At 26.2% G+C, this 25,578-nt stretch overlaps 1 protein-coding gene and 1 long non-coding RNA gene across 5 annotated transcripts in view; one reads left to right on the top strand and one right to left on the bottom strand.

Moving 5' to 3' along the window:
• LOC142320989 (uncharacterized) overlaps nucleotides 1-3,923 on the bottom strand; it is a 68,878-nt gene extending 64,955 nt beyond the window's left edge. Inside the window, exon 1 of the long non-coding RNA XR_012755534.1 lies at nucleotides 3,694-3,923. This is a non-coding gene — a long non-coding RNA (uncharacterized LOC142320989). The remainder of the gene's footprint in view (nucleotides 1-3,693) is intronic.
• LOC142322053 (uncharacterized) overlaps nucleotides 1-25,578 on the top strand; it is an 850,063-nt gene that overhangs the window by 509,531 nt on the left and 314,954 nt on the right. For all 4 annotated transcript variants that reach the window (XM_075360675.1, XM_075360677.1, XM_075360676.1 and 1 more), the window contains one exon: nucleotides 12,084-12,113. In XM_075360675.1, the coding sequence (XP_075216790.1) occupies nucleotides 12,084-12,113 (30 nt within the window). The remainder of the gene's footprint in view (nucleotides 1-12,083; nucleotides 12,114-25,578) is intronic.

The raw sequence follows: 25,578 nt of genomic DNA, 5'->3' as shown, positions 1-25,578 counted from the left end.
AACAGAATTTTATCTGTTGTGAAGTATTTAAATAACGTTCCAGATGATCGGTTTCAATATTTAACCGCCATTAAAAAAACTGTTTCGTAATAGACATAGGAATCTTTTTTTCCGGTGAACTATACGTTTTAGCAACTTACTATGATACGTGCATAATTATGTAATTTTCATAAGCAATAGAATGGAAAAAAGGTGAAAAAAATAAATAAGAATTTCCATTAAAATTACTGCCTTTAGAAAAGAATATTTTTTCAGTAAACTTAAAATATATAGAGACCTTACTACTTCCTCTGTAAGTGTTCCATTTTTTTATAACTTAATATATTTCAATTTACGACAGGAAAACAGAAAACAATAAATTTTATTATGGAAAAAACTCAATATTTTAAATCGAGTGGTTGTAAAGATATAACACTTCTGTTCCTGTTGTAACGAAAAGTGTAATCAAATTTAACGTATTAAAAATATTTTGAACAGATTATCATATTTTTACCTGGTATTATATCGGCCTTTATTTTTCTCCCAACAAAATTATTTTCTTCAAAGTAAAATGAAAATTCTACAATCTGTCATAAAAATCCAGCTGATTAAATAAACACTGTTTTGCCAAAATAGCGAAGGTTCACGCGTTCCAATTAATTATGCAATAAATAATTTTCTTACGCAATAAATTATGCAACTAATAAATTATGCATTAGTTTTTTGTTTCTCTTTCAGGGAAGTGGTTTCAATGTTTCTGAACTAGCCGGCTCAACAGAAAAAAAGCTAAACCATTTTAGATTATTAAAATAAAACGCATTTGTAAGAAAGTTTTTTGGTCCAACCTTCTCACTTGTCATAGTAATTTATTTTATTATTTTTAATTGCGATTGCGACCTTCACATTCATAGTAAAGAAAATTTCACTTAATGAAAAACCAACAAATATATATGAAACTATTCTCAAGATTTGTTTTGAAATCTGTAATAAGAGTAACTTTTTTCGAACATTGCAACAAAGTTACTAAAAATAACTTCGTTGTTTAAACCAAAAAAAATATAAATTTATTAAAAGTGTTTAAAGCTTTAAAATTTTAATTGGAGTAAAATAATACGACAGGTTACTGAAGTTCGGTGACATTAAGTTTTGTGTTAACATCTACAAAAATAATCTAATGAATTTTCTTCTCTAACATTATAGGTGATGTAAGTGTAATCCTTTAAAAAAAAATGATAATATTTGGAAAAAAAAGGAAAAAACAATTCTTGAAAGTTCTTTCTGTAGCCTGAACTTATAAAAAATTATGTACGGACTACGGACATTGAATATCATTTTATCTTCAATAAATAATTAAGAGTTCATAAGAATTAAAGAAGACTGATTTAAATTACTGAAGCAATAACATTGATTACGAAGTATTAAATTATAAATCTAAAATTTAGATTACTATCATTGATTTCAAATTACAGTTGTATAACCGTAAATTCGGGAGGAAATTTATAATCTACAATTCAAAAAAAAAAAACAGGAAGATTCGAAATTTATCCTTTATCTCAATAATTAATATTTTCAAGATCTTTTATTCTTGGTTAATTTATCTAATAACACAATTGTTATCTTAATAATAATAATAATTAAAAAAAAAAAAAAAACGGTATGTTTTAAATATCAAATTACTGAATATTTTTTTTAATTTAATCCTGATATTAAAATTATTTCTAATTTAATACATGTAGTTTTAGGAATAAAAATCTCTGTTTCAGAAAATATTTATTACTTAATATTACGTAAAGTGATACCTCATATTTATGCGACGAATGTGGTCCAACAAACAAAACTTTGTTTATAAATAATGTACTCTTATTTTTTTGAGGTTGTTTATTTCGTCACAATTGTGGCGTGATACTTTAAGAGAACTTAATATTTATTTTTAATTTTGATGATTTGCCAATGTTTGACCCACGACGTCATTAGTCGTCAGAAGGTCAAACAAAGGCCTTGCGGAAGTGCACTTTATGATAAACTTACATTAACTAGTAAGAAGCGGCTCTTTCTAGTAACCGAAATTTAGTAATATCGCTTGTAACGTCCAAAAAATAATAATTTTATTTTTGCGAATATTATTAAAAGGCTTCCATTTCTTATTAGAAACACTGTTCATAATAACTCCTTAGTAATAAATAAATAAATTTCTTCCCTTGCACAATTTGTCCCAGTTTTTCTTATGGTTGTTCTGCATGTACAGCACATAAGGTGTTCTTAAAAGCCACTATTTATAGTTGCTTTCACTGAGAGTAATGATGTTCATTATACAGCCGATTTCTATCGCGAACAGAATTTAGGTGACCTGAATTTATTGAGCTTGGCATGCTGTTATAAAATATATATTTGCTCTATAAAAAAGGGAACGGGAAACCTCAATCTTCACCTTTTTTTGCCCTGACATTGAATAGTTGTTATTCTTGAGAGTGGTAATATTTTTTTAAGGTTTGACTTGTGATTTTTTCATGTCGCCTATAATTGTCAAGGTAGTTTATTTACATAAATTAAATGAAAGAATGTTTGTTAATTAAACATATTCTGCTAAATTAATATTATAATTGATACAAATTCATTGAGACAGTTCGTTTCACGGGTGTCCGTTTATAAAAGTGAGGATAAGAAAAGAGTTTTAAGCGATCTTAATATTAATCTGACACAGTTCATACGTTTAATATCTCTTTTCGTGTAAGGAACCACCATAAATCGAAACAAAGAAATTTTGTTAAAATAAATATTGGATTAACGTGATTTAAAAAAAAAAAAAAAATTTCAGATTTTGAATTTTATATAACTTTTTTAACTTTTTGTACTAATAAGGAATTTCGGCCAAAAAGATTTATGAAAATCTAGAGAGAAATTATCACGTACAGAAAATTTCGCGTAATCTTATTTATCCTGATTTTTTTCAATTTAATTAACAAGTCTTATTTTAACAAGAAAATGATGAAGAAAAAAATTCATTTTATTTCTTTCATTTACTTTAACAGCGTGATGTATCTGTACACGTATACATATTATCCTCATTTTACAAGGAAATTAGAATGTTCATCATCATAGGGACCATTTCTCAGAAATAATAATAATTAATGAAAAAAAAAAATATATTTATTCCATTTTTTAATAACCAAAACTCAGTTTTAAAAGCAGGTTTATTAATTAAATAATTGTTATTTGGAGACAGTGGTGTATAAATAAACATTGGTGTTAGCTCTGTCATAATTGGTAAAGAATATTACTTCTTTCATTCTTTGTTTTGAGGAAGTTTTAATTTAAATAAAAGTTTTTATTTTCTTAACTTTTAGCTTTAAAAGAATGTATAAAAAACTTTTCCCTCCCATTAAAATTGTAATATTATTTTTCAGTCAATTTGTAATTGACTTGCATCAGCGTAATCAACATTGAATGAATTGACGCTGTTGTATCCAAAGTGAATAAATATAAAAAAAATTGTACATAAATTATACATTTTTTATAAAAAATTTGGTAAAATAAGATCATAGTATTTAACGGCTAATTAGGTAATCTGCTTTCTTATATTTATTTTATTTTGATTTAATTATTCTAACGCTAATATTACAATTAAAATGTGTAGTAGCCTCATAATTTTTTGCATTGTAGTTCAAATCAGTTAATAATAATAATAATAATAATAATAATTTTCATACATATTACCTTATCTTTTTCAATGTCACAAAGTAATTTTTAAACAAACGATTGGAGTTTCCTGATTCATGATATAGATATAAAGTATTTTGTTATTCCTATTACAAAAAAAGTCTATAAACTTGCAATTAGTTGTCATAGTTACTGGGTAGTTTACGATACAACCTTGACCGTGTCCATCAGTTAATGACAATTTCTAGATTGCATTTGTTATATATTATGTGGATACACTCTACTGAAAAAATTACTTACTACAATAAGTTGAAATAAAATAAGTCCTTCATATCGATTTGTATTCAGTATCGACCGTGGAAAGCTATTTGTCATTTAACCTTCGTAATGAACTTGTCATTTTAATTTCTTTTCACTTCTAGATACTTCTATTCGAATGCAAACAACTTTTGCAGTTATTACTCGTACATACAACGGTTATTTTTTACAAATCATACTTCCAATATAATTTATTTTGTACATCAAATTAGTCTGTGTTTTCTTGTCAGCCTATATTATTAAAATTTATTTGAAATAATTTACTTACTTAGAAGTAATAAAAACAATCTATCAATTATAAATACCAGAATAAATCTTTAGTATTTATTCTATTAATTTTTGTTACGTAAAAAGTAGAAGTAATTTTTTGTGGTATTCTATTTTATATTAATATGTATTTTAAGTAAATTATTCATTGAAAAATATTTCTATAAATTTCATTATTGTTAATTAATTTATACTTGCATTGTCAATAATTATAATAAACTACTAGAAATAGGTGCGCTGAACGATTATTGAAATAAACTCTCAAAAACCGTAATTAAGAAAATTATTGAAAACGCTCAGAAATTGTATATACAAAAAAAAAAATAATTAAAAATTTATAATTAACTGAGCATTGTGATTGTTAAACACTGACGAATATGATAGTTTTTAACAAATATTTATTAGTAATAAAGAAAATTATGAATAATGAATACAAGAATAAATCTTTCGTATTGAATTTTATTATTTTTTATTTTATAAAAAAAAATGTAGTAGACACATTTTTGTATTATTTCATGAATATTATTAATTGTTAATATTATTATTATATTATAATATAATAACTTATATTATTTGTTAATGTCTTTTAAATTTTTTATACATATTTTAATATATACTTTAACTTTCTATATATGGATTATTCAAAAACATGTCATTTTGATTTTGTTCAAAATCAGTATGGATTTATTCAGATGTTCAAATTTATTTACTCAGTGATTTTTATTTATTTACTTATATAATTTTTGTTATCGGTTTTTGAGTTTTCTTTAACTAAAATTTTATTTGTTGAATTTTTTTATTGAAAATCAATACAGTAATTAAAAAAAAAATTAATTGGTAGTTTTCCAAAAATAAAAAAAAAAATATCATTGTGCTTATGTCTTTACATAAGCACAATGGTCCGTTAATTTTACATGAAATGACCTTCCACTTCATATAAGATTAACGGAAATGAACGAAAACAGTCTCTTGTCAGTGATAATGATAATAGAATATCGAACAATAAAATAAAAATGTGTTGTTTACTTTCATCTGTGTTTTTTCATTATATATCCCGACCATAATGTAGAGAAGCATATTTTGAATTATAACTGGTTTATGGAATGAAAAAGGAAAATATAATGGAAATTTTACATATTAACTGTATGTTATGGAAGGAAATAAGAAATGAAAATTAATTTTATAAAAGAAAAGATCGTGACATGACATAAACCATAGATGATGAAATTTTGTATTCTCAAAGTAACATTTCACACTAAAAAAAAACTGAGATGAAATTTTAAAATAATTTTTTTTTCTTAATAGTTAAGATAAAAATTTCAGAAGCTTTGAGGGTTGTGTGTGGGAATATGGAAATGGAATTTCGTAGCGTATGAAATACGTTGTGCCTGACCGGGATCCCGAGATGAAAGGAGACGTACTACTTCACCACGGAGATCGGCAAATGTTCATTTTAATTTAATTTTCACTTGGACTATCAAGTATTAGTTTTCATGTATAAGTTTTGATATGATTAACATTATTTTTGCCTTGTTTATAAGAAAAAGGTTAGAATAAAACGTTTATTATTTATAATTTTTATAGTTTTATTGATAATAAATATGGAATTATTTTAAATTTTAATACTTTTTACGTAATTTTTATACATTCTTTTTCTTATTTTTTAAAAACGAAAATGAACTTACATATCAGCTGTTAGTTTCATTTATTTAATTAAAATAAGAAAACACTTTTTGTCATATATGTTTAGGTATTTAAGGTTATGCAATTAAATATTTAATATAGATAAATAAAATTTAATAAATCGCACACCTCTTTACAAAAGGGATGTATTTTTTCCAACAGAAAAGTTAAAATTGTATGTCCTGAAAAATTGACTTTTTCAAAACCATACTAAATTAAGGTACGTTTTAAAAACGTAGGTTCAAAAGTGATTTTCATTATAATAATAATTTATATGTTGGTTATTATAATTTTTCTATTCGCACAAATATTGCAGCTGTAGATGTAACACGCGCGCACACACACATATACGTTCCTTGATACTACAAGTTTTCTACCACAATGATTATTTGATGCAGAACGTTTAGTTAAAAGAGTATTACGTAAAAATAAAATAAAATCTGATCAATGGAAGTGAAAAAATAAGCTTAATTAAATTCTTAAATCCATACTCAGTAGCCCAAGGGTCAAACGAGTAATTTTTTATATAATACAACTGGCGGGAATTTACTATCAGTGAAAGATTTTTTTAATTCTATTACAATATCTCGTTCATACAGTGCTTTCGTGAAATTACGGTATGAATGTCATGCTATATTCATAGGTCGCGGTTTTTTCAAGTGTTTCTTCTGCGTATATTTTTATTTCTTTGTTAAAAATTACGAAATGTTTTGTTTTACAAACTTCTGTTTTAATTCTTCTTTGCACGGTAAATGACGTCATTTTATATTATAAATGGTTAGCCTATTCTATAAAAAAATTTTTTAATATTTTTTAAAATATATAATTAGTATACAAGGAAAATTAAATTTATATATTTTTCCTTATATGCAAACATTATTATTAAATATAAATTAACCTTTTTTATATAAATACTTATTTATTTTAGATAAGATTTAAGGTGTTTTTGCTTTTACCAAACCAAATTCTTCATTAGGTGATCATAAATAATGACTTTTACGTAATAATTTTCGAGAGTTGTGAATGTTTTTTTTTAAAAAAAAGGTTTAATTTATTTTGGTATCACAGAATTTAAAAAATTTGAATTTTCCTTAAAATGAGTAAGTGCGCGCGTAAACTTGAATTTTATTACATTATTAATTATGCTTTATTTACTTAATTTATATGTTTTCTTTATAAATTATTTATGTAGACTTTCAGAAACTTAATCTATTAGATGACAAACCAAACTGAAGTATTTTTAAAGTTTTACTACACTACATTTTTAAAGTTAATATATTGCAGATGACTTAGCATAAGTTCAAATGATGACTTGTATTTTTCACTTAATTCCGTAGCCTTAGCGATGATGATAACAGTAATTTAACTAATGCAGTTTTAATTTTTTTTCTTAATTCAAAAGAAAATAAACGTAAAATAAACTAGTTGCAGTTCTCTTAAGTTCGTTTGGTGTTAACACAAAATTCTTGAGTAAAATTAGCCACATTTATGTGAATTTAATAAAAAATATTCAGACTATAGGTGTTTGATTGAATGATAATAGGTACACTTTGGAAGTATACAAATCTTTTTGTGGACTGTAAAATTATTTTCGTAAATTGATTATCATTATGCATTATTGCTTCTTAGTGTGAAAGAAACTAGCCAACTATCTCTTTTATCTTTTTATAGTAGTTCTCAGCAGTTCTGTCACTGTAATATATGGCATTGATTATTAAATCAACTCATTATTATTTGTACACAAGAGGTTTCCTTGTGATTTTTTTAGGTTTTATAAAGTAAAATGGCAAGCATTTTCCTGATTTAATAAAGCCTGAAAAATATTTTTTTTTTTACATGTAGTCGCAGTAGCAATTTAAAAAAAAATACACTATAAAATGGTATTTTCCATCTCCATATATCAAACTGAAATAAAATAAATTTAAAAACTGTCGTAACAAGTAAAATAAATACCTTATTATTTCTTCATTAATTTCGACTTTTTGAAGTCGATTCCAACGAACAATTTAACGAAAGACAACGAACAATTTAGTAACTCGTAATTTAATGTTTATAATGTAAAGTCTGGAAGTTTACTACTACTAATCCGGGATTTCTACTCTAGGTATCTGAGCTGCAGTTATTCTTTCAACATTTCATATTTTAATGCATTTGACTTTTAAGTATATTTCAAATCTAGTTAAGTAAAAAATGTTTAAAGAAATTTTTAGTTTCGTATTGCTATGAATCATCTCAACTAATATAGATTAATTAATCTGTCGTAAGCAACGATTTTTTTTTAAAAAACATCAGCGAAGGATGTTTATTTCGCCTTCAGTTTGTTGTTAATTGGCGTATCCGGAGTAACTTGACTCACCTCATGATCTTTTATTTCATAAGAAAGCTACCTATTGTAATTGGTATCATTATTAGCTTTCCGGAAAATTTCGACATATCCTCGCGTTTCACATTTCCCAGACCCCAAAACCACCGTCAGTTCATATATATATATATATATATATATATATATATATATGTGTGTGTGTGTGTGTGTGTGTGTGTGTGTGTGTGTGTGTGTATTTTCCTTTCTATGGGCACGATAACTGCCGTAATTTTGTGCCAATAACTTTCAATTTAATACATAAAATATAACGACCCAAAATTTCGGTCGAGTACGTTAGTAAGCAAAATCGGACCATGAGGGCGGAAATGGGATATTTTTTTCGAGAAAAAAAATCGCTATAACTTTCTTATTAAGTAAAATATTGAACGCGTTTAAAGTTCGTACTATTGTTTGGATAAGGACCTAAAACCTATCTAAGTAAAGTCTTTTGATATCACCAACCATTGCCCCAGGGATTGGAAAAATATGGGGTTTCGAAGACACAAAAAATCATACCTCCTTTAATAGGCACATTATCGAATCGGTTTCAAGCGGTCGTTAATCCTGTAAACATTACCTAAAACTTTTGTCTGAAACAAATTTTGATGTGACCAAGCATTACGGCAAGGAATGACCAAAATGTTGCTGTAATTGTAAGATGGGGCTTGTCGTATGCCAAACACGTGAAACTTTTTTTCACATGCAACCATTGTCGTAAAGAGTAAATTTGAAGTTTTTCTTAACTTTAAGTTGGAAATTTTGTTTATCCTCAACTTAGCACCGGTGAAATCTACCTCCGTCTTCCGACGTGTCGAAAGGGATTTTTTTTTCTTTTATGTATACAAGGATCCATGAATAATAATTGAGTACAGTTCTCTAATTTTGTATTCTCCTGTACCCCAGTTAATAAATAATACAAAAGGGCTTATATATACTGGTAACTAATATAAAAACTGTACGTATCTTAATATTTAATTTTTCATAATTTAGTAAAGATAAATATTTTTGAAGTATATGCTGTAATAATTATGTCTATGTGTGTACAATTTTTTTCAGTTTGATACGGTTCGCATTAATATTAATCAAAAAAGTTTATTGTGTCATAGTGGAAGAAGTATTTGGATATTTTATTATTTATACTCGATAATCTGTTAAAAATCTACTTTCCCGTTTTCGTTGACAGTCAGATTGCCAATCTATATAATGATAATGATGGATTGATAATTATCTGTTATTAAATAATGTATATTTAAATACATTATTGAGGATATAATATGCCACCTGGAGGATCGAATAATTTTTAAATGCAAATTTTTCTTAATTAAAATTTCGCTTATTAAGAAATGTAGTCCTTTTACTGAAAAAAACTATCTCGCAGTTTATTATACAACTGACCGGTTCTTTACCTATCCCGGATTTGCTATAATTCAATGAATAATCTGTTTTTTGTGAACATTCAACTTAAATTTCAATTTTTATATTTCATGAAGAATTAAAATACTTTAATGGCAAAATCGCTCAATTACATTAAAATCACAAATAAATATTTAAAATTGCTCAAAGTAACTTGAATTTTTTCTTCACAGTAAATTTTTGCAAAATTATAGTATATATTGTTATAACAATATTATGAGGGGCACCCACCCCCATAAACAATATAATATCGTTATAATATAACATCGTTCGTCAACGTAGAATTGTGACAGATTTTAATTTTTTTTTCTTCAAAATATTTTTATATAGATGACAAAGCTTGAATAACAAATGAAATATTATATACAACCGATTTCTTAACCAAAATATTTTTATTCTTCATTTACATCTTTCATTAAAACCCCTCTTTTTCGGCATACAATGATGTGTAAACAAAATATTAGTAGTATTTTAATAAAAAACATTCTAAAGTAAAATGAAAAACTTTTCAAAGCAGTTTAAATAAAACTGCTTTGCATCTTTTCTTGAAATTTAATCATTAAAAAGAACAAGTAGTTCAATCGCTGCTCAGACAAACTGCTTGATAAACTGATGTAATGATCCGTCAACATAAACCTGTTTATTATCGCTTTCTGGTACTTTAAAGAAAATTACAATCATTTAATCTATTCTAAACTTAAAAATGTACATTCCACATTTGTGGAATGTATATTTCCACACGCGTAGAAAAATACAACTATCTATGTAGATGGCAAATGTTTCTGTCATGTATGTTAGAACTAGTTGAAGATTAATTTATAACTTAACGTTTATTAATAAATTATGTAACATACAATTTTATGTTGCTAATGTAATCAATCCTTTTATTTGTTGATAGTCTATCTTTGATATGTAAAAAAAATTATTTACTTAGTCATTACTGAAAATTTATCGGTCCTGTTTAGTGTTACTTAGGATTTGCGTAACTAATAATTTTTGGCATTTGATTAATCTATCACTCTTTAGAGTAACTTATATACAAAGATTACATATATTCGGATATTTAACACTCTGTTTAAAATATGAATGCGTGTTTGTGTGCGCGCGTTTAGAAAATTTATACTTTCGATTCACTATTCATATTTAATTCTGATCAAATATTTAATGTATATTTTATTAGCCAAGTAATTCATGCAGAGTATATTCATTTTCAAATGATCTCCCAACTCCGATGTAAAGGCACCAAATTTTTTGCTCTGTAAATTTTCATAAGATAATATTTTTTTTTAATCATCAGTTAGTTGGCCGGTTTAATACGACTTTCTATTTCTCTTTTTTCTGTGAAAATTTTTTACAGACTCTTAAAGACCCTCGACGATATTACATTATGAATTATTTATTATCCATTTCAGTTTTTTCTTCATTACAACTTTTACCTTCTGCACATCCTTTATTACCAAATTAACTAAATCTAGTTTTCTAAATGCGTGGCATTTAGAACCAATCTAGTTTACCTCTGTACAGAATTCTGCCACAACTTTTTCTCTTTTCGATTATACGAAGACCTCTTTTTGAATTCTCTTGACCTGCCTAAATTTTAATACCCTCCTATAACATAGCATTTAAAGTCTTCTATTCATTTTCTTTCTATTGTTCATGATTCACTAAAATTAAATTTTTACACTTCTCATAAACATATCTATTTACGACAGAAATAACTATCAGTTGGAAAATGGTATTTTTTTAACTTTCTTTTTTTTCTGTATTTGTTAATCAAAAATTCTTTCGTTGAAAAATAACCAAAACGAGGAAGGCAATGAGAAAAGATTGTTTATTAGCCATTTTATTATAACTTTTATTTAATTTTGTGTAAACATAAATAAAATTCCAAATCTAGTGAAAAATTAGTGACTAAATTGACTATTCTTCGGATTTGCTTAAACGTTTTTTAAACGATTTCAACAGAAAAGTGATCGGGGAATAATTGAGTAGGTTAACTAATTGAGTCGATTAATTACTCAATTTTTATTTATATTATTATTGTTTTTTATTTTTACGGGCATCAACTGCTACGGTTATTAGCCCGGTGGAAATTTGTAGCTTATGAAAAATGCCATGCCTGACCGGGATTCAAACACGGTTGTTATTATTATTATTATTGTTTCATATTCTTTGAAAAATATGTAATATGACTAATCTAAGTTATAATACTAGTGACTATTATTTAGTTTTTTCTGTATTCAATTATACGGTTTTATTTTTATATAGATCATAATTTTTTTTTTTATCTTTTCATTCTTGTTAATATAAAATGTACATTTTTTCACACTAGTTAAGCATATGGTTAAAGTCAATTCAATTAGTTAATTTATTTATGTTTTTTTGTTATTTATGTTTGTTTCAGAATCTGAATTACAATCTCTCTCTCATGTTGGTGAGTAAACTTTTGAAAATGTTATACTACCTATTTACCGGAATGCATCTTGGTAGTCGTAAGTTATATATAATGGTAATGGATATCGGTTTCTAAATAAATTTTCAATTTTATTTCCTATCTACTTGCTTACTTGTTCTCAGAATAATTTTAACACCACTAGTTGTTTACTACTACACAAAATATACAAAATTCTAATTTGGTTGTGTGTATATTTGGTAGGTGTGTCTGTGATTTTTCTTGTTTACAAGCTATAATTAGATCCCTGTTAGACTAAATTTATTTATTTAGTATCCACGAAAAAAATTAAAGCTCGCATTTGTTTTTTTTTTTTTTACTTCTTTAATGATAATAAGCATGCTTAATTCTGTTACTGATTGATAAGGGATTTTTTTAATAACCGAATAAAGAAATATAAATTTCAAATTATAATTTTAATTTTTGCAGTATTATCCTTTTATAAAATATTTGATTGCATGTATGAAAATTTCAATGTTATCACTATGACTTATTGAGGTCACTGTTACAAATCGAATAAAATATACGATAAAATATTTGACGGGGTTACTCTAATCAAAAGCCTGTTAAGCCCCTGTATTAGAAAAGGGAGTGTCTGTAATTTTATTATGTTAAAGGTCACGAAAATATTTTACAATACAATCATAAAATCCTGGGAATTGTCATTTGTATATTTTAATAAATTAATTTATAAAACCTATTGTTATTTTATTACATTTATTACGTAATATTATCTGTGTGTTATTTATTGGTAGTTTTCAGTTTTAATAAAGATTAAATTAATATTTTCTTCTTATTATTATTAAATGTGTAATTTTTAATAAGATTAATCTGGGAGTTATTTTACATACAACATGATTTTTCATCATGCTCGACAAAATATTGACCGACATAATGAATAAAATAATAGTAGTTTATGTCATTTCAAACAATGCAGAAACCTTGATTAATTTTACGTATATTTTTATAAAAGAAAATAATCACATCTGCAATCTAGGAAGAGATGTTAAACAGGTTCCATTACTTATGAACTGAAATTATTTTCTGGAACTATATACCAGATCAAAGCAAACACGTAATGACAATTGTTTCTCTATTCTTTGTAAACTTGGTTCTCTCTACTAAAGAGTTCTTGGTTCTCTCTGCTTTTATTGTAACCTTGTTTGTGTTAGCTGTTTTGGTTGTTCCTATAGCGATACATCCGTGTCATTTAACCAACCTTAACTTGTTGCCAAAATAACATCGGGCACGTCGCTTAGTCTGCAGGATACGTATTGAATCATTAAAATTTATTTGGAAATTTAGTGGTGGATTAGAACAATTTGAGACGAAATGGGGTAGGACTGGCACAACATAGCAAGATTATTTCAAACTACACTAATTATAGAGCAATTTTTTTTAAAGCCGTTCTTTTAAGGCTAATTTCTGGCTTTTAACCTTTTGCCCTGTTATAATCTTTTCAATTCCAGTTTAGTCCTAAATCGTACATTTAATGTCATATATTAACTGAATGAAACTGAACACTTGGCTACAAAATATTTTTTTGCCACTCAGATAAAAATTGCTTACACATATGAACTTTAAATATTTTCTTGAAATTCAGAATTAAATGCTCCTTAACCCTATCACAAGAAAATACCGAACAAAATTCCAAGATCAGCTCTGTAGAAGCGTGTAAAGTCGATTTCACTTCATTTTTAACCTAATGTTTACCTTTACAATAGGAACTTGATTCTATGTTTATCATTTTCAATTATTTTACTGTCAATATTACCTTCAATTCTGTTTCGTCAGTCTCATTTCACTATGAATTTACTATTCACTCTACTATAAAGAGGAACTCTTTTTATTACTTCTTTTGGACATGTTTAATTTACCACGTCAGTTTGAATTTGTGGGAATATAGAATGGTAATTTTTGTAACCGTGAAAAAATTCCAAACCTGATGGGATTTTAACTCAGAACTAATAAAGATAGTTCGCCAGATAAATTTATTACTGTTAAACGTTGACCTTAACCGCTAATGGGTCTCATTACAAAATCTTGTGAAAACGTCACATTAAATAGAATAACTAAAATTGAAATTGATTTAATGATTGTATAAAGAAATAAATTAGTTTTCTTTTGTTAATTTTCCGTTTTTGATAATCGTGTATTCTCTTTGTAGATAAAATATACAAAAACAGCATACCACGTTGATGAAAGTTTATAATAAAATTCTTAGCTGAATTCTTATCCGATTTACAGAAAATTTCTAGACCAGCTCCTTTAGTTAATTAATGTTTCACGTTTATTTGTTGTCAAATCTATATATAAACGAAATGTAATTTCACAACTATTATTATTGGGCATCCATCAAGTCGGTTTATTCTTTTAAAAATAAATTTTAAATTAAAAACAGCTGCTCAGACTCTCATTCTAAAATTCCAAAAGTAATTCAAATAACCACAAAGTGATTAAAAATACATCTGTAAAGCTCCGGTTTTTTATTAGTGCCTCAAAATAAGCAGGTATACTCTCCCAATCTCTGTTTCTCCCACTCACACACACTCTCACAAAACTAAATAACAATGGCATGTATTCTTAATTTTATATATTCATATATTTTTTATATATAATTAGAAGTAATATTGGGTATTGCCTCAAATGATTTTATAAATAATTTTTTACGTAACAGGTGATTTAGGCGGATAGGGAAATAATTTGGGAACTGATTCTAGATACTGAAATAAGGAAAAACTTCATGCAAACAAATGTCCGAAAACGTTTTGTTATAGGGTTGCGGTTAGTGAAAAATTTCGCCTAGATTTCAGTTCTCCCAGTGAAATTAGTTCATTCTGAAATTTTTAATGCGTTACATAAGAGGTAAACTTGATATTTCCTATGTTTTTTGACCTGAAAAATTGAATAAAACAAGTCCCAGAAATGTATATCCCGTATATTTCATGATATCCAACGTAAAACAGAAAAATTCAATGAAGAAAAACACGTTTTTTTAGGTTTAAAATACAATAATTTTATTAAATGACTAATAAATGTGTAAATTTTAAAATCAAAACCTGTAGAGAATTTAATTCTGTAAAAATTTATGTAATAAATTTTGAAAACCAAAAAAATTAACCTTCATTATTAAAAACAAAACAACTGAAAGATGTTATGAATTCATAATAATTAAAAGCAGATGGTTTTAGTACAGTAAATTTAGACCTTTGATAGATTAAAATAAACTTAATTTACTTTTTAAAAATACTAATTCTGATTTATACTGTATTAACTACAATAAATATTCGAAAAATTCACCACTGACTTCGATGTAATTTTCAACACGATTTCTTACATTTTCTGTCGCAGGCCTAATGATAATATCTTGCGTTCCTTGATGAAATCAGTAGCTTGAAAACGCGAGCGCTCAGTTCATTACGTGTTCTGCTTTTTTCTAGTATATATCGCATTTCATTTATCCTTATAAACACTAATCTGAGGAAGTAAGGTCTAGTGATTTAAATGGACAATTTACCGGCGCCCTCTACGTCCAATCTATTTACCAGTAAATTTTTCATCTCAGAATTGTCTTACTTCATTCGTGAAATGTGTTAGTACTCCATAAAGTTTTTAATACATCTCAAATCATTTCGTCAATGAAAAATCTTCAAACACTGTAAGAAATTCATTGTTTGAAAATTCTATATAATCTCTATCGTGATAAGTTGTTCTAGTATAAAACGGCCTATTAATTGGTTGTCGATCATGCCGCAGCGAAAATTGTTGTTAGAAATTTGATTCAACTGCAGCGTTTAGATTTTTAATGTACTAAAAACAGTTTTTTTTTTTCTTAAATTCATAACATTTTTCTGTTAAGTTTTGTTTTTAATAAGTAGATATTTTGTTGTTTTTTTTTTAGACTTTATTACATAAATTTTCTCAGAGTTAAATTCTCTACAAGTTTTGATTTGAAAATTTTTGCAGTTTTTAAATTTTCTCAAATTATTAACATTTCCTCCCGAATCAATCTGTAAAAAACATAAATGTACTAAATAATTTTATTAATGCAATTAAGCAAATTCACAATTGTTTTTGTCGTACCAATTAATAAAATTGCAATTTCTATAAATGTTGCATATTTTTTTAATGTTGAGATTATGATTATTGGATTGTTGACCTATGGACGGCAAGTGTTCATATTTAACTACATAAATAAGCAAGTTGTTATTCCATACTTTGCAAATCGGTTGTATAATGTGAAATGCAATATCAAATTTATTTATTCTTTTTATAAAATTAGAAGTCCTTGACCTAACCCATTATAATATTATTAAGGAACCAACAGTGAGGTAAGGAAGAGTAAATCGGTAGTAGATTTTAAATTTATCTAGAATTTATATATTATTTTTGTTTCACTTTAATGTGCATTATGCACGCGGGATTAACGTGTAATAATCGAATGAATTATCCATCATATTATTTACCTGTTTATCATTAATAATAAAATAATTAATAATTGTTCTTTATTGTATAAATCAGTATCATATTGTATTAAATATTATAAATTATGTACCCTGTAAGCAATCTGCTCTCATCAAAATTATCATTTGTTTAAAGAGCATGTTTGATGATTACCGATATCAACAATAATTTCATAATCACGCTATCTTTTAGCGCTGACCATTGTCGTCAGTAAAAAGAAAGCCTTGCAATTTTGAAATCAAAAATGGAATTTTTTGAATATTACAATATATTAAAAATAATTATTCTTATGATGTATAACAACTCTTCTCAACGGTATTCTTTAGCGTCCACTCATATAAATGAGCGCGCGCGCGCGCATACGTGCGTGCAATCCTTACTAATGAAGCTTGAAGCTCCACATTTTCTCCATAGTAACTGACGAGTACATTCATGGAAGTTCTTGCTTCCCGATTAGTTAAACTGTTTTTCTTCCTGTTTTTGCAAATAAACTTCACTAACGAAATCAATTAATAATTTTTCTTCTTTTGGTGATATTAGAAGTATTACAGCTAAATATCTATATATAAACAACGTGTCCTAGCCAACTGATAATCAACGCCCAAAAAAAAACGACGGAATATAAATTGGTAAAAACTTGTATACACGTTCTTCTTATGGCACCCTAAGAAAGGATAGAAATTCCGAGATTAAGGGGTTAAAATCAAGTAACATTGAATTTTACTATTTTTTTTTCATTTCTCGGTAACAAATGAAGATACCGACTTGATTTTTTATGTGTGTTATCTTCATTTGAATATTTAAAAATCAGTTTCTAGATTTTTTGTAATTCGACTTTGAAAGGGGTGAAGAAAGGTAGAATTTTTTAACAATGATTGTAAATTTTTGCTATTTCCGACTATATTAAAAGAGATATTCTCTCGATGTGAACTTGCAAATACTCTTCCGATAAATATCTAAAAACCATTTTCGGTTTTTTTTTAATTTCGATTTTTTAAGGGGTGCGACGGTGTAACGCGCGGCGGCTCAACCTGCACAGCAGTGATTGTTTTGGTCGATTCACAGCAGAGGCACTGGCCACTGTTACTGTATGTGTGATGCGTCTGGCTACACCTGCCTCCGATTACGACACTAAAAAACATAAAATAAAAAAATTTTTTTTTAAAAAGTGAGAAACGAAGTACAGTCACCTCCTAGTGGTGTTTGTCGGGTAACGCTAAGGAACGGGCAATATACATTTTTACTTGTACGAAGGACGGGTAACCAGCTATAACTACTATTTATAAGATGAAGCCGACTACTTTCAAACCCGCATTCTTCAGATCATTCAAAGTTTCGGGTTTTCTACTGACAAACTGTTTCTCTGAAGAAATTACAGTGCATTTATATTTTTATAAATTGAGCAGGCTTTAATTTCTATTTATTATTAGTCTCACAAGCCTGTAATAATCAACACCCAGATTAAATTAAATTTACCTATAGACTTGTATTTAAACAGGATCTGGTTTCAGGAAGTTGAAAAATTAACAAAGATTACAGAGTTAGCAATTTTAAAGAAAAACTCAAATTTCCGATATTATATATTATTAGTGAACAATTTTCATCTTCTTAATGGTTTTTTCATACCTCAGTTATGTCAGTGCAGAAATCGAAATGTTTTAGGGACATTTATTGAAACCTGTCAGATTTTTCTGATAAATGAATAAAATTACATTTTATTTATTTACAAAAATTATTTATTAATTTACAAAAATTTATAATTTTCTGAGAAATTTATAAAACTGTGATAAGTAATATCGGAGAATAATATTCGCAGAGTGTAAGTAATATCGGCCTAATTAGTTTTGTTAGTGAATGAGCTCATAAAAAAATAATATAAATTAATTGAGGGAAAATCAGTCTATCTAATACACGATGATTTATGTTTTACTGATTATAATACATCGTGTTTTTTATCATCTATTCTTTATTTATTCTATTTTTTATATATTTAGTTATTTTCTATTTACATAGATATAAGTTTACCGTTTTAGATAAATTGATTTTGATTTACTGTTGATAATTATATATTTATTAAACGGCAACGAATGATGAAATTTGCAATTATATTTTTATTCATTTGTTGTTAATTATATCATTATTATTCGTAACTTGAGATATTGGCCTACATTATTCTGTCATTATATTATTATTAAAACGATTTTAAGAGGAAAAGTAGTGGAATGTTAGTCAGTTAACAAAACTAGGCAGTTCAACGAAAATTTAGGTTTTTTAGGTAAACGTACTATAGGATTTGAAATTTGAACCCGTAATATAATTTCCATTAGAAAGGATTAATAAAATATTAATAGATTATAACATAACGTGGTGTTATTCAAAATAATTTTTATATCGATATAATTAACTATTGTATAACGTAAAACAAAACATTCTAGAATATTCTTTCATTCTATTATTAAAAGATTATAAAATTATTTGTTAAAAACAAAAAGGTTGTTTAATAATAGCTGTTGGCCATTTATGACGTCATTAGAGAGCCATATAGTAAATTAATGACGGAAAGAAGAGTAGTTTCTTGACAGCTTGTATCATGTCGTAGAGTTTTTAAAACAACTAAATTCAGTCGTAGTAAACAAAATCAGATTGTCAGTCAAAAATAAAATTAATTTAATGGTCATTCATTCCGTGCAGTACGAGGGATTCCATATCGTGTGACGTAAATTTCTGTCGTGACGTCAATGTTAAACGACCACTCCCACGTAATATCACATGTTTTAAGGTGAGATTTGATTTTTTTTTGTACCCATATCGTGTGTTAATGCAATCATTTTTTAAAAATTAGGTTCGATTTTTTTTTCGAATAGGCCTTGACATTGGGAGCTTAATATCTAAAAATTAAAACCGTGTCGCATCAGTTTTAATTGCAGTAACGTATTTTTTGCTCTACTACCTACACAATTGCGAGGGCGAAGTAATTTTCTTGCCTTTTTTATACGATAAAAATCATTAAATATTTTTTATTTTTTTTATTTTTATCAGATTCACTTGTTACTTTTGCCTAATTACGATAAGGGATGATTGATTGTGCATTGAATTGTAATTATATTGACATTAAGTTCTTTAAGAAAGGATTTTATTAATTATACAGCCATTCTGTATACTAATAAAATCATTATTTATTAACAACGATGCTCATAACGATGTATGGTCGTTTTGAGATAGGATAAGAATAACTTCCGAACTGTAATGCGTTTATATCATGTTTGAGGAAGGAGCCTATAATCTTAAAATAAACCACTACGCTACTCAATGTTTTTTTTTTTTTAAATTGCTGATCCTACGTTGTTGATTCACCTTCACGATCTGGACACGTAGGTTTTAATAGTAAAAAGATGTTTTTTTTTTTCAAAATGTAGATACATCGAAGTAAAATCTCAAACGAACCGGTTATTTTCCCTAGTCTTTTATTTCAAACTACCAGTTTACTTTAATGTCTTAAAATAAAAATTTTATTTATGTGAAACGTTTAACCTGGTTGCTTCACTATAGACCAACATCGAGAAAAATCAATTCTTAGTTATGAAGAAATAACAAGTATTATTACGTAAAAAATGAGTCGATTTCCTTAATTAAATAGGAATTTTAATTTTTACGATATAAGATTACATTATTTTAAAATGTAATATATATCTTTGAAGTAATTAAAGCACTTAATAAATTGTGAAGTGCTTAAGCAACATTTTATGTCGCTTATAAATCATTCACAATGCTATTTTTTAATAATCCATTAAACGTTGACTTTTTAAAATTTGTAAAAGTGCTTATAATATTTCTTGAAAATTTATTTCACAATTACTGAATTGTTTTTTTTTTAATAATTAAATTATAGATGTGCCATACTAAGTCATAAGAATAATAACAGAAAAATCATAACGTTGTATATTTTATTTGTATGTATATTTTTAACATTATAATAAATTATTACAATGATCTGATTCTTCAACATAATATACCTGACGCTTAATTACTGCTGTAATTTCTGGTAACATTTTTCATAAAATGTTTATTTTCAGTTTTTTTTCCTATCCAATCGAGTTATAAAATGTAACTAAAATTACGGTAAAATATGAATATTTGATGAATCGTTGGTATTATGCTGAGCAAATCTTTTTGTAATGGATTTTATACGTGTTTTATTTATGGAAGCTAAACTTTAGGGCATTTATTGCAGTACAAATTTAACCTAAGTTTTCATAGAACACTAAACACTCAATACCACGCAATAAGTGATTCTAAATTACTTTTCGTTATGTTTACGATAACTTTTTTAAAAAGCCAAACAACAGCAGTTCTCAGTTCAGATTTATTGCGGTTTTTTCTTCAAAATTTTACTGTTAAAATTGATCATTAAAGATTTTTCGAAAAGAAAAACCCATATAAGCGAATAATATTGATGAATCATAAAATATAACCGTTAAAATAAGTCTTTAAATAAATAATTTTCCTTACCGTATGCCCAAATACCAACGAAGGAAGATTAGACGACATAAAGTAAGGATTGATACATACGGCAGTTTTATTTAAATATAAATTAATAAAAATATTTTATACATATATAATTTACTTTAATCAGATACTTTAATAAGTAAACAGAAATATCAATTAAAAATTCTCTAGACCTGAATTTATATATATTTATAGTTGGCCCCACAATTTTGATAAGTTGTGTTTTAAATCTCATGAGGATAAAAGTTTAAAGATAAATAAAATTTGTAAAATAAATTTAAAAAAAGATTAATTAAAAGTTTTATTTTTAAATTTATTAATCTGTTGTTCAACATATAAACCACTTTGTGGCTTTAATAATAACTGTAATAAGTGCTTTAATCATTCGTGGGTGGTGCACATCGGGAATTCAGTCGACGATCACGCTTCTTTCATCCATTTTGCTCGCTCACTTTATACACATGTTTTAAAGTAAATTCGATTAGATTAACGTAATACGATTTTATATTACGTAGACGTTTTGAAGAAAGTTTAATAATAATAATATAGAATTAAATTTAAATTTATACTTCATATAGGTATATTGAATTAATTACACTGAAATTCTTTTCTTTTTTTTTAATGTTTAATTCATATGAAATCGTTTATTCTATTTAGTTGCCTGTTACAAAATTAAATTTTATGTCCTCACTTACTGGAATTCGCCGCAGAATGACGAACGTTATATTAATCGAGTAGTAGGAAAGTTGTGTAGACGGGAAATGTCAAAGATTGATGATTACTGAAGGTGAGGAGGAGGTTCTTCAGTGTCCAACATTCATGTGAGCGATTTCTCTTATTTAAACTGTTCCAATAATTAAAAGACTTTTCCCCTTCCCACTTCTTATCATTTTTTCTTCTTTCACTCTTTCTACTCATTAATAATCAAAGTGATTTAATTGAAACTTCTCAAATTTCTTTTACGATTAATACAGTTTATATTAGCAAGTGTTTTTTTTTCTAATTGACATTATCTCTCACATAGAAAATGCTTTAGTTTGAAATAAATTTTTTTAAGTAATTCAGTTCTTAAATGTTGCTTGCCATTTAAAAAACTTTTAAAGCTGTACAAATTTGGTAACCTATATCATTTTGGACTGATCGGAAATTTTTCCAAAAATAAATATTCATGTTCATTCCTGTTGTTTTTAATCGTAGTTATTTCCCATTAATATTGTTTCTATTATAAGAATTCATTCTATAAAAGGAAATTGTTCAAAATACATCATGCTTCTTTTTAAAAAAATGGATGAAAATTTAGCTCTTTAGTTTCAGTTAAAAACAATTTATCAGTCTGATTATGAACTAAAATGTATTTCGTACTTCATTGTAATATCAACAATAAAATGACAAAATATATGTTGTCATTGAAATTACAGAAAGTAGTACTTTTTCAGCTTCCATAATTTCATTAATTTTGGCTTTTGGTAGTCAGCTACAAATTATACCAAAACAACACCCACTAATTTAACACCGACTTCATATATTTGAAATGTAAAGACTAAGGGAAAAATTATTATTGTTTTTATATTTTAGTGAAATTTTAAAGTCGTCTCTTTAAGTTGTTTTATTTTATACTTTTTAATTTGCATTCTATAGCATAGGCAAGTTTAAAAAAACACGTATGCAATAAAAAAAAAGAGTTCGCATAAGACGTAAAAGGTAAAAAAAAACCTGCGTCTCGACAAAAACAAGAAAAAGGAATTCTAAAATGATTTTAAGATATTATTATTGAGAACGAGCTAAGATTCCACTTTAGGATCCAGAAATAGTATTTATTTATTTATTTTTTACCTTAAGTTCTCCTACCTATTTTGTTGAAGTTTGACGTACAAATTCTTCAAATGTCAGAATGACGTCAAACAAAATATCATTAAGTTGTTAAAATCCAGTACTAAGTACTGATGACAACAAATAAATATCTTCAAATCGTTTACTTGAACCATGTTAAATTTAGTTTAAAAAATATTCCACTTAATTAATCAGAGAGTTCTTCGTCAAAACAGAAAAAAGATTATCGTCGATTTGGTGCATTTTGTAAAGTTTAAGGCTTGAAAATAATTAAAAAAAAAAAAAATAATATAAATCCGGATAAAAGTGGATATCTCTTCGTCTTTTTGAAGCCAGCTAAAAATATTAACTAAAGTGAAACGATAATCGTTTCATCAATCGTACGATTAAAAAAGACTAAATAATAATAATAATAGTTATATGAGGCTAAACAGACGTGTCAGGAACAATGCTACCTAACAATTAAGACATATTACTGTTCTCATATTTTAAACGTTTAATAGTAACCTTGAAAATCAAAGGAATTTCTGTAATTCATAAATACAGACATGGTTCTAAAAATTACTTAAAATCCTGGCATTATTCTACTTTTTACATTCTATAATTAGCGTTAAATACAAGTATTAAATAATGAATGGTATAAAAGCATTTTGAATGGCTAAATGAGGGAGTTTTTTTTCAACAAGAATGAGTGATTAAATAATTTTAATTTTTTCTTTATTTTATTTTAAAAGAAACATATTATGTTTAACAAAAATAAAATAAGGAATTAAATATATTTCCTCTAAAATTTCCTGTAAACTATTGAGGAAAAAGAAAAAGAAAAATTAAATTTCCGATTTTTGTGTCCCATAATTACAAATGTTATTCCCACAATGATAATACTGTTAATAATAACCTTAAAATTTCAAGTTAATTTGCATACTGGTTAAGATTTTAAGCATAGGTAATTATAATAATTAATTCCTTTAAAATATATACTTAGATATACACACTTGGCATTTTCCTTGAAAATCTTTGATATATAATTAGTTTCTAGGAATTTACATTTTTACTTTTAAAACATTTTTTATTGTATTCCACTTTTTTTTTTTATTTCAGACATTGTTGTAACTAACTTATACTTCTAGTTACAGTACGATTGAACAACACAAATAGTATTAATACTTTGACAGCTTACAGAATAAAGTTAAAATTGTATATATAAAAACATTTTTTTATAATATAGAGATAATAAAGTATATAAAGAAAGGAAAAGGATACAGAAGTCCTTTTTTAAATTTAACTAAAAATAATATTAGGAAAACAGATAACAGGGCGGAAAATACGGTCTACAATTTCATTTATATGGATTTTAATAATTAAATTTTTCTACAATGTATATTTTCAAATTATAGGAACTAGTTATAAATTTAAAAAAAGGAGTTAAAAATAAATTTTCTTATTGTTCATTTAGTTTTAAATGTAACTTGAAAAACAAGACAGATGTTTTCGATGTAGAGAATAGGGTAGCTACTATGAACCTTGAATAGTGCGTTGCTCCCCCTTCGGAACAAACAGTGAAACACAGTGGAACGACCCCATATCCAGTGTTCTTCTGGTACGACACGCTACTCCACCGCCTCCGCCGCCAATAAGCCTGTAACAACCGACTGGTTGAACGACACCAGATGAGATCAAGCATAATGATGTGGGTACTGTTATAGAAAAGCTAACCAGTAAAACTGATGAACAAGCTGCAGTCTTTATTTACAAATATTTAAAAGATAGTTTTATATGTTATTTACTATTATTATTTTATCTTGAAATAGAATATATGTTCCTTTTGGTTATTCTTGAATTTTCAAATATAATCAAAATTTTAACAAAATTCATAAAAAATAAAATAAAACTTTCTTATTACTGTTGTATTTTTATCTGATTACAACTTGATTTTCATTTTGATTTCCCATGTATGGTTTTTTAATTATTGCATGTTTAGTTTTTAGTCGTTTTGTCAGAAAGATTTTACATTTTAAACAAAAAAGAATATTTGATAAAGAATGAAATACCAATGAATAATTTATCGCTTTGTTTTATTAGTACCTGAAAAAATAATTAGAGTATTATACACTATAATTCTTTTTATGTCAGACCACATTAAAAAGAGTACAATAAAATTTTATTTTTGTAGCCTTTTAATATTATGTAGCTAACACACAATATTGGTATTATATATCTTTATCACATATTACTTTGCTACATGTTATCAGATATTTTAGTAATATCCACAAGGTGTTTCAGAAATATGTAATCAAAGTCTAGGATGTAATTGTAGGTACAAAAATTAAAATAAAATAAAAAAGAGCTTCTGTTGATGTATCCAAAAAAAAGCTTCGTTTTCTTGAATAAAGAAGTTTGAATAAGAAAAACATTCCATTTGCTTTTTCGTAGAAATTCATTTTAAAATACGGATTAACATATTACGATGATATTTTATACGTAAATTTAAAAGCTTTACAAAATAAATGATAAAAACTATTGTGGTATTATTTTTTCAGATTTCAAGTTGGCAGTCATTTTAATTTTTAGACTTAATAGTTAAGGAATATTAATATATCTTTGTAAATATTAGTGTTACTGTATAATTGTATTTCAATTGGTAAAA

Source organism: Lycorma delicatula, chromosome 3, assembly GCF_047948215.1.
Source record: "Lycorma delicatula isolate Av1 chromosome 3, ASM4794821v1, whole genome shotgun sequence".
NCBI lineage: Eukaryota > Metazoa > Arthropoda > Insecta > Hemiptera > Fulgoridae > Lycorma > Lycorma delicatula.
The sequence above is the reverse complement of the archived record's forward strand: the minus strand, read 5'-3'. Positions and strand labels throughout refer to the sequence as shown.